Source organism: Cebus imitator, unplaced genomic scaffold (genome assembly GCF_001604975.1).
Source record: "Cebus imitator isolate Cc_AM_T3 unplaced genomic scaffold, Cebus_imitator-1.0 Scaffold66, whole genome shotgun sequence".
NCBI lineage: Eukaryota > Metazoa > Chordata > Mammalia > Primates > Cebidae > Cebus > Cebus imitator.
Window position 1 is genome coordinate 5,421,271 of NW_016107381.1, and position 10,492 is coordinate 5,431,762.

At 43.0% G+C, this 10,492-nt stretch overlaps 1 protein-coding gene across 1 annotated transcript in view; it reads right to left on the bottom strand.

Annotated features, from left to right (window-relative positions):
- KIAA1549L (KIAA1549 like) overlaps nucleotides 1-6,408 on the bottom strand; it is a 173,540-nt gene extending 167,132 nt beyond the window's left edge. Inside the window, exons 1-3 of the mRNA XM_017530550.2 lie at nucleotides 6,330-6,408; nucleotides 4,685-4,832; nucleotides 3,005-3,138 (exon numbers count right to left, since the gene is read on the bottom strand). Coding sequence (XP_017386039.2) covers nucleotides 3,005-3,138; nucleotides 4,685-4,832; nucleotides 6,330-6,408 — 361 coding nt within the window. The remainder of the gene's footprint in view (nucleotides 1-3,004; nucleotides 3,139-4,684; nucleotides 4,833-6,329) is intronic.
- Between the last annotated feature and the right edge of the window lie 4,084 nt (nucleotides 6,409-10,492).

Sequence of the window (10,492 nt, forward strand, 5' to 3'; positions counted from 1 at the left end):
AGACTGTATCTCACTTTGTGACCCAAGCTGGAGTGAGTGCAGTGGCACAATCATGGCTCACTGCAACCTTGACCTCCTGGGCTCAAGCAATCCTCTCACCTTAGCCTTAGCCTCCCCGGCAGCTGGAACCACAGGTGCGTGCCACCATACCCAGCTAATTTTTTTCATTTTTTGTAGAGACAGTGTCTCCCTATGCTGCCCAGGCTGGTATCAAACTCTTGGGCTCAAGCAATCTTCCAGCCTCAGGCTCCCAAAGTGCTGGCATGAGCCACCATGCCCAGCCACTACATAGGTGAGGAGATAGGGTTTAGAGAATTCCAGTAAGTTTTCCAAGATCATCCTCACAGCAAATGGCAGAACTGGGATTTGAATCCAGATCGGAATAGCATCATAGCTCAAATAAACATCAAGATCTGGCGACTGCAGGGCAATAGCTGTTACTTTAATTGCATATTTAAAGTTTTAATGGACTTTTATTTTGTGTGCACATATTTCTTTAACACAAACTTCAGTGGTAATTTTGAAGAAAGGTTAAGTAAATATAAAATATATTTGTACTGAGAGAATACTGCCTTGTTTCATTTTTTATATTTTGCCTTGTTCTTTTTTATATTTTGATTTTCAAGATGTTTTTGTCATGTAAATAGGAACAAATGAAAGCACTGATTAATAGGTGGCAACCCTCCATCCTTCCAGATATACTAAAAAAGAATCAAATAAATAAAGAGAACATTTAAGAAGTTTTACGGTGCTCTGGGGTTTTTACTTCAAACTGCAGTCAAGATTCTAATTCTTTTTTTTATTATTTTCGGGGCTAGAGTGACATTTCTCCAAAAAGGACATCACACCTAAATGGGGCCCCAAGACAAGCGAGTTTTATTATGGGCTGCAATCGTGACTTTTTAGTTTTCTAGAAAGGAATATCACTTGCTTATTAAGAAAGTTACATTTTGGGGCACGGCAGCTTAAGTTAGTTGTCCAATGTTGAGGCTGCATATTAGGTTTTACTGAGGCTTATTATTATCCCCTTTTTTCTGGGAAGTATCTTAAACGCTGTGACACAAGAATGAATTTTTTTTTTAAGTTGCTGCTCTTGCGCATTTAGGTTCTAGTGGGGGAAAACAGTTAAATAGGACCCAAAAGTGGTAAGTTCTATGAAGAAGCTAAAGTTAGATGAGGTGCTGGGGAGTGCCAGGCTACCTTAAATCAGGTAGTCAGGAAAGGCTTCTTGAAGAGGTGACATTGGAACTACTGTGTGAGCGATAAGGGGTAGTAGCTATGGGAAGATTTGAGGAAGAGATTCTAGGCAGAAAGAACACTAGTTGCAAGGGTTTGGGAGTAGAAATAAGGCTGAAATGAGGCTGATGTGTGTAAGAAACCAAAAGAAAGTTACTGTGGCTGGAACATGATTTGCAAAGGGAAGATTTATACAAAGTAAGATTAGAAAGGAGACAGTGGGCTCTCTTATGAAAAATTGTTAATCAAATAAATAAATAGAAATGCCACAGAAAATTGGACAAAGGATATCGTCTGATTGTAGAGAATATTGCAATAGTCAATAAATATAAATATGTACTCAAACTCACCAATAAACAGAAAAATCCAAATTCAAAAAAAAAAAAAGAAAAAGAAAGGAGACAGGAGTTGGATCATAGGGTCTTATAAACCCATAGGAGCTTGGGTTTCATTTTATTGAGATAGAAAGCTTTAAGAGGCAGTGCTACACAATCTGAGCAGCATATTTAAAAGATACTCTGGCTGTACTGTGGAGTAGGAATTGCAGTGCTGGGCAGCTGGGAGGTGGGGTGGGAGCAGGGTGCTGTTGAAGTCAAGAGTAGATGCAAGACAAGCTGTTAGGAAGCTGTACAGTGGCCTGCCAAGGTTTATCATGACTGAGCATGAAGAGTGGTGGTGGGGATGCTGACAAGGGGACGGAGTTGGAAGCCATCCACACGGAAGAGGGAAGAACATGTCTGGGAGTAGAATTCAAGAGTTGTGCTCTGGGCATTTCAGCCAAGAAGTGCACTAGACCAGAAAGCATGTTGCAAAAGAGATGCCAGCACTGTATGAATGGCAGCTGCTGACAACCCCTCTGGTGCCTTCCCAGCCAGAAATCCTGGGGTCCTAAGCCCCTGCTTCACAGATATTATCAGGAAGTCCTGTGACTCTAAGGGTTGTTTGTGGGTGAAGACAGATCTGGCAGTTTTAAAGTGGTGGCTGGGAATGGTGGCTCACACCTGTAACCCCGGCAATTTGGGAGGCCAAGGCAGGTGAATCACCTGAGGCCAGGAGTTTGAGACCAGCCTGGCCAACATGGCAAAACCCCGTCTCTACTAAAAATACAAAAATTAGCCAGGCGTGGTGGCAGGCACCTGTAATCCCAGCTACTCGGGAGGATGAGGCAGGGAGAATTGCTTGAACCCAGGAGGCAGAGGTTGCAGTGGGCCAAGATTGCGCCTCTGCACTCCAGCCTGGGCGACAGAGCAAGACTCCATCACAAAATAACAATAAAAAATAACAATAATAATAAAGTGGCAATTGCCATTCTAACTGCTGATCTCTGAAAGTGGTCTAATGAGGTTCATACACTTGACAACAATTCCCAAGGCATAGATGTGTGTGAATCTTGTTTTCAACAAGGTACAGTTCTTCTGTCTTAGCGCTTAACAAAGAATGCATTTCTTTCCAATCAAGATCATTCTGCTTCAATATTTGACTATGACTGATGTGACTATAAATGCAGATAAATCAATCAAGCAAGACAAATCCTTCTTCTCACACAAAAGCTGCATGAGACACCTTTGCACCTCTGTTCAGAGGCTGAAATTCAGCCATGCACCTGGGAAGCAGCATCAAGCCAAAGTGGCTCTTTTCCGGATTTGCAACACAATCAAAACGAAATCTGGCTTTTGGAAAAAATTCCATTTTCACCGGCCACTTAGCACCCTCATTCTCTAAAATGCAACTGCCTCTCCTGTGATGCCAACTGGAAAACCCAAGGCACTTGGAACTCTTTGAAGGTCCAGAACGTCCTCCTGTTGCCAACCTTCTTTGAAGAGGATCTGCAAAGTCCCTGATTTACACATTTGCTGCCAGTAAGGAGCTATCTGGCTACATGTTAAATAATCTCTAGCACGTCTAGAGAAGAAAAAGGAGTATGTTCATACTTAGAGAGTTCTTTTCCTTAATCCTCCCAGGGATTCTTAAAAATTTTTCCTAACACCGTGCAAATCCCCAGTCTTTGTGTTGGTGGTATAATGGGCTTATTTTCCATGAGTGGATTCCATTAGGAATGGAAGCGTATTTGTTGGCTTTACACTGTCAAATCCATTCGTTTTGGTTTTCTTGGCAAGGTGGCTTACTTGCATTGGGTTCAGAGTAAAACATAACCATACAATTGTTTTTCATTTCAGTATCAGGGTCATGTGTTACAAAGAACAAAATCAATGGTGATAAACTTCAGTAATCTGAGGATTTCAAGGAAGGCTTTTAGGAACCCATAGAATCAACCAGAAGGATGGCAAATTAGGCATGGAAACCAGGGCAGTTCTGGAGGGTCTGGAAGCAGCCTCTCTGGCAGTGATCCTACCCTTCTTGTACACTGGAATCACCAAGGGAAATTTTAAAGCTTTTAAAGAAGATTGATGTCTTGACCCCATCCTCTGAGATTCTGGTTTAAGTGGCCTGAGGCGGGACTGCTGTCATTGGGGATCTGCTGTTGACAATGACTGCACTCCAATCATCGTCAGTCCCTGAGTCATGCTGATCAAGCTAAAATTCCAGGAAAGTGATGGTACTATTAGTTTAGTTTGATTCCCAGGCCTGCTCCTTGGCTAGGACAGGGCAGGGCGGGGCAGGGCACTGGGTTACCAGCCTTACCCAACTATGGAACTGTGGCACTAGGGAAGAGGTAGTTCCCCAAAAGGAGAATGAGGTGCTCTTAGGAGGGAAAACATGTCAGGCAGCCAAAATGACAATTCTCCATCATTATTTCTACATATGAAGGCAAAAAGTTTAGTTGATACACAAACACATTCCCCTACGGGAAACAGTCCACATGACTCTGGAATTTTGTGTGCAAGATCATCCTCTTCAACAGCGAGACTCAGAGAGATAGATGTAAGATGCCCCCAGCATAGTGTGCAGCCAAGCTCACCATCTGTCTTAGTCTGTTTTGTGTTGCCATAACAGAATACCACAGACTGGGTAGTTTATAAAGAAAAGACATTTATTTCTTACAGATCTGGAGGCTAGGAAGTCCAGGATCAAGATGCCAGCATCTGGTGAGGGGCTTTGTTCTGTATCATCCTATGGCAGAAGATGGAAGAAGGGGCAAGAGAGCAAAAGATCCAACTCAGTCTCCAGCCCTTTTATAATTGGCATTAATCCATTCACGAAGGTGGGAGCCCCTCCTCCCAACACTGTTGCTTTGAGGATTAGGTTTCCAATGCATGCTTTTTGGGAGATACATTCAAACCATAGCATCATCCCAGCTGCAGCTCAAATGGAAAACTTACCATTGCTGCACTGAGCCAAGCCACAAGGCAAAGACCCAGACCTTCCATCATCACTGTCATAAAGTGGAGGTGCAGGTCAAACAACAAGGAATCCTCTTTTTTCTACCTTTAACTTAGAAATCATGACAACTGCATGGAATCACACTAAAGGAAAACACTGTGTTTACCTAATCACGAATACAAGCTGTATCACTCCCCCTCCTCCCTCCACATTAGTACTGCGAATACTAATGTTAACAAAGCAGAAAAAAAGTTCCTCCAAACAGCTCTGGGAACTGTCCACCCGAATGATTTGATATTCATCTGATGACAGCACTGCAGGCAGACAGAATAATGAATAGAATGTGTGGGATAGCTTTTGATAGGAAACACTGTGCCCATGCCTGGGACAATAATAAATCTCATCTCGCTCAAGAAGCAGAACTAACACAGTGGCCTATGAGGCACAGCTATCACGGCTGTTGACATCTCTGATCGTCTCGGAGATTGTTCGTGTTTGAAAAGAAATCAAGGGGCTTCCTCTGAGCAGCCCAAATAACAAAAAGTAGAACCACATCCATGACTATCACCTGTGTGAAATTCCTCTTGGGGTCAGATGACAGAGAAAGATAAAACCTCTCTAAATCCTGCCCATTGCCACCCACACCCTAGTCTTCATGTCCCTTCACTCCAGGGGTTCTTAGTCCAAGGTTCAAGGTCACTCTGATCTCACTGAAATCATATGCAAAATTGTTCCTTTTGGGAGTTTTTTTTGAGACGGGGTCTTGCTCTGTTTTCCAGCCTGGAGTGTAGTGGCATGATCTCGGCTCACTGCAATCTCCATCTCCTGGGTTCAAACGATTCTCCTGCCTCAGCCTACCCAGTAGCTGGGATGACAGGCACACACCATCATGCCCAGCTAATTTTTATATTTGTTGGTAGGACAGGGTTTTACCATGTTGGCCAGGCTGGTCTCGAACTCCTGACCTCAGGTGATCCATCCACACTGGCCTCCCAAAGTGCTGGGACTAAAGGTGTGAGCCACTGTGCCTGGCAGCAAAATTTTGCTTGTATGTATCGCCCTGGGCAGAGGTGCCACAGGTCGCATTAGATGTTTGAGAGGGTTGGTAACCCACAGAAAGGTTTAGCCTCACAGCTCTGTGGAAATTCTATATTCTCTTCCTCCTCTATTCTGACACCCTCTATGGACCTCACCTTCTACAAATAGGTCTTGTCTGCATTTGAAATATGACAGAAACCAGCTCTCTCTTCTAGCACTTGATGGCCATGCCCTCTTTGTCCTGGTAGTGGTGTGTCACTGGTCAGAGTGGAAGGGGGGGCTTCCATCAGCCTTAAGATATCCTGAAAGATCCACTGCTTGTGGTCAGGGATGTCTTTACAAAGTGGACTGACACCATTCCGTTTTCAGACAGCTACAGCCTTCAGAAATTCAGATTTCTTGGAGCAAACAGAGCTTCTTCCATAGAGAAATTAAAACATGAAAAGGGGTTTGTTGGGAAGGTTGTTTTAGTTGTTGGATTTCTTAGTTTGGGCTTCAAAAGTACTCCCAGATTCAAAACCTGGTACATAAAGGAAAATAGCCCAATAGGAACTCTAACTAGACACTCTTGGCTGGTTGGAATGTCATGAATTGCACATACAAGATCCTTCTTCCCATAGCCCCTAACTTATTTTTATACACTATGGATTGTGTATATAAGCCCCTTCTTCCCACAGACCCTAACAAATTAACGTTAGCCCTACAATTTCCTGTGTAGTTCCCTATTCTTCAGTACTGCATCATGCTGCAGTGCCATGTAAACCGTGCAGTACCCAAGGGGAGGGAAAGCCCTGTGCAACTGCTGATGGCCAGCATGGTTTTCACATAGCCCGCTACACGTGCTATGCCCATGATGGTACCTCAAGATGAGGATTCCATGAGGCTTCTCACTATACGTGCCCTTGGAGTCATTAGTCATCTGTTCAAAACACATGGATTTGGAACTATTATGTCAGGCACTAAGCCAGACACAAAACTGTCAAATATAAATGGTCTCATTTATATTTATTCTGAGCCCTCAAGAAACTCAGTCTGGTTGAGGAGACGGACACTTATACCATCAGCTACAGTGCCACATAAGAGGAATGACAGATAGGAACAAAGTGCTAAAATAAACGGAGGCAAGAACAGCCTGATTCTATTTGTTATACAAGTAGCAGATTCTTGCTATGCAAATTGTGCTTGATGGATCAGCAGGGTGGGTATTACCTGTGGTCTTATTAGAAATGCAGACTCTCAGGCCCCACCCCAGACCTCTGAAGCAGAATCTGCATTTTGATAAGATCCCAGGTAATTCACAGGCATTTTAGAGTTTGAAAGCACGGAGTTAAAAGTCAATGCAAAGGCAGGTACCTGAGTCCCTGCTAACATTCCTAACTGCAGCTGCAACTAGAATGTGCCAGGAATAATGGGTGTGGGGGGGGGGCGCATTTTACATCTGTTTTAATGTATATAGATGTCGGATTTAGAAAAAGCTGGCTAATTAGAAGTAAAGTAGGCCAGACGTGGTAGCTCACACCTATAATCCCAGCACTCTGGAAGGCAGAGGTAGGTAGATTGCTTGAGCTCAGGAGTTTCAGATCAGCCTGAGCAACATGGTGAAACCTCATCTCTACTAAAAATACAATAGCCAGGCATGGTGGCACACACCTGTGGTCCCAGTTACTCAGGAGGCTGAGGTAAGAGGATCACTTGAGCCCAGAGGCTGGAGGTTGCAGTGAGCCGAGATTGTACCACTGAACTCCAGCCTGGGTGACAGAGCAAGATACTGTCTCAGAAAAAAAAAAAAAAAAGCAGGGCACAGGGGCTCACACCTGTAATCCTGGCACTTAGGGAAGCCAAGGTGGGCAGATTGCGAGGTCAGGAGCTCGAGACCAGCCTGACCAACATGGTATTACCTCATCTCTACTAAAAATACAAAAATTAGCCAGGTGGCGGTGGATGTCTGTAGTCCCAGCTACTCAGGAGGCTGAGGCAGGAGAATCGCTTGAACCCAGGAGGCAGAGGTTGTTGCAGTGAGCCAAGATCATGCCACTGCACTCCAGCCCGGGAGACAGAGCTGATACAGAGAGACTTTGTCTCAAAAAAAAAAAAAAAAAAAAGAAGAAGAAGAAGAAGAAGTAAGTAGTTTTATCAACTTCCATACCACACTCAGAACCTTCATGCCTTGGGCCTTGGATGAGAGGGAGAAAGATAATCTATCCTCCCCAACGTTCTCAACTGTCCATCACTCAAGTCCTGTGTTGTACTATTAATGGCAAAAGTGGGACTAGAACCCTACTCGGCTGGCTTGCTGTGGAAACTTACTGAGTATAGTTATGAAGAGTAACTCCCAAGTCAGAACGACTGGGTTTGAATTCAAACCTTCCCACTTACCATCAGTCTGTATAACCTTGGGTGAGTCACTTAATTTCTCTTAATGCATCTGAATTCTTACAACTGTAAGAAGTAGTATTTATCTCAACGATTATTATGACAATGTATTGAGATAATAATTATACATTTTCTAGGTCACTGAGTGCCTGGCATATAACAAGAATCAATAATGTTTGGTCTTTTCATTTTTATTAACTGTTGCAGTGGACTCTGGCAGTTCTTCACCAAACCCATTTTCTTTCATTCCTGAGCACACAGCTAGGCTACATTTTCCAGACGCCCATTCTTGAAATGTCTTGGCCAGGGGAATGTAGTTGGAAGAGACAGATTCCACTTCTGGGTCTGGCCCGTCAAAACCTCCTGTGTGACCCACCATTCCTTTTCTCCATTTGAATCCATATGTCAATGTCCAGGGTGCCTTTGGAAACCATGGGATGAAGATGGCAGCATCTCCATCAGCCTGGGCCCCTAAATGACTACATGGAGCAAAGTTACATCGCCCCCATTACTAACTGGACTGTCCATGAGTGAGAAATAAACTCCCACTGTGTTGTTAGAAACTGAGTGTTTGTACCCTCCCAAAATCCATACATAGAAGCCCTGACCCTCAATGTGATGGTATTAGGAGATGGGGCTTTCAGGAATAATTAGGGTTAGATTAGGACACGAGGGTTAGGCCTTCAGGATGGCCCTAGAATAAGAGGAAGAGAGATATCTTTCCCTCCCTCTCCCTCTCTCTGTCTCTCTCTGCATGCACATGTATTCCTTGTAAGCACATAGCAAGAGGCAATGATCTATGAGGTAGGAGAGAGACCTTACCAGAAACCAACCCTGCTGGCACCCTGATCTTGGACTTTCAGCCTCCAGAACTGTGAGTAATAAATTCCTGTTATTTAAGCCACCCAGTCTATGCTATTTTGTTATGACAGCCTGAATTGACTAAGACATGCTAAGACAGAGATTTCAGGGTCTATCTGTTCTAGTGGCTAGTGTCACCCAACGACAGCTGGCCAGCACAGCATTCAAATTTTTCACAGTTTACCTCAGAAGGTTGTTGTGAGGATTTAACAACATAGCAAATGTGGAAATGTGCTGTAAACTGTGAAGTGCTATGCAAATATCTGGAGAGAGAGCACTATATTCTGAAGTCAGGACCTAGTTCACTTCCAAGCGCTGTTGCATACAAACTGGGTGACCCTGCATGAATTATTCACACTTTCTGAGCCATCTAGAAAATAGAAATAAGAACAACACTTACTGCTTACTGTCCTCTTAGGCAGGTGAGAGAAACTCTTACAGGTGAATGCGTTATGGAAGTAAAAGCTATTGTTCTAAATGTGATATGACTTAGTTGTTAGGAACCAGTCTTTCTGAGCTCAAACCTCTGATCTGCTACTTCCTGGTTAGTAATCTTAGTAGCAAGTTAATTAATCTTTATGTGCCTCAATTTCCATATCCACAAAATTGGGATTATGATAGAATCTACCACCTAGAGTGCTTTTACTGAATGAGTTGATACAGAGAGAGGGTTCCTAAAACAGCATCTGATACATGGAACGCAATTAATCAATGCTAATTACTATTAGCATTAAACCAAGCACAAGAATTATAAGTTTCAATTACCCCAAATTTCCTGTTTTGCCCATTTTGGCCTCCCTTCCCATTAAAATATACAATATTTGATAAATACAAGTATTTCTGACAACCAAAATATTAGACTTAGTCCTTTTGCCATCCTTTAATATTTTTTTCTTCAAGAAAATTGAGGAGGAACGCACTTGTAGATGAACTATTTCACATTCAGGAATTATCCATACACTAGGCCATGGAAATATAAATACTTATGACATTAGGATCACTAATATCATTTTCTTAACACTGTCTTTGAGCATTACAAACATAGACTCACCACCACAAGATCCAATCAGCACAAAAGTTCATGTTTGTCAACTATATTTAGAAGTGGAAAGATTCTAAAATCTTTGAAGTCTTTGTTTGCCCATGAGAAAGCCGAGAACTGGAGATGTTAGGTGACAGATAATAAGATCCCAACTATAAGAGGGATCAGAACCAGTCTCCCAGTGCCCAGCTCCTCGGCTACTCTATCATCCTGCCTCCCAGGGACAGCAAAGGGCGGACAGGAAGCAAAAGAAGCTCCTTTAAAAAGCTTTGAAAGGTGATTCTAGAAGATTCCATTTCCAAGATTTCAATCACATGTAAGACACAAAGTTCTTACTCCCCAACCAATCCTGATCAACTGTGAATCCTAACATGCCTCATTTTGGTCTTTCAACTTTGGATCCTACCCATTTCTAGTGGTTCTCAACCCTGACTGTACATTAACATCACATAAGAAAACTTCTGAAAAATGCTGACACCTAGATCCCACCCCAGACAAATCAGAATCTCTGAGGATGGGGCTCAAGTATCATTTTTTTAATGTTCCCAAGTAATTCTAAAATGCATTCACACTTACAAATCGATGTTTCAGCTCACAGACTTTTAAGAGCAAGGCAGAAAAGAAAGACCACCAAAGCTGAGATGCTAGAATTTTGCCAGA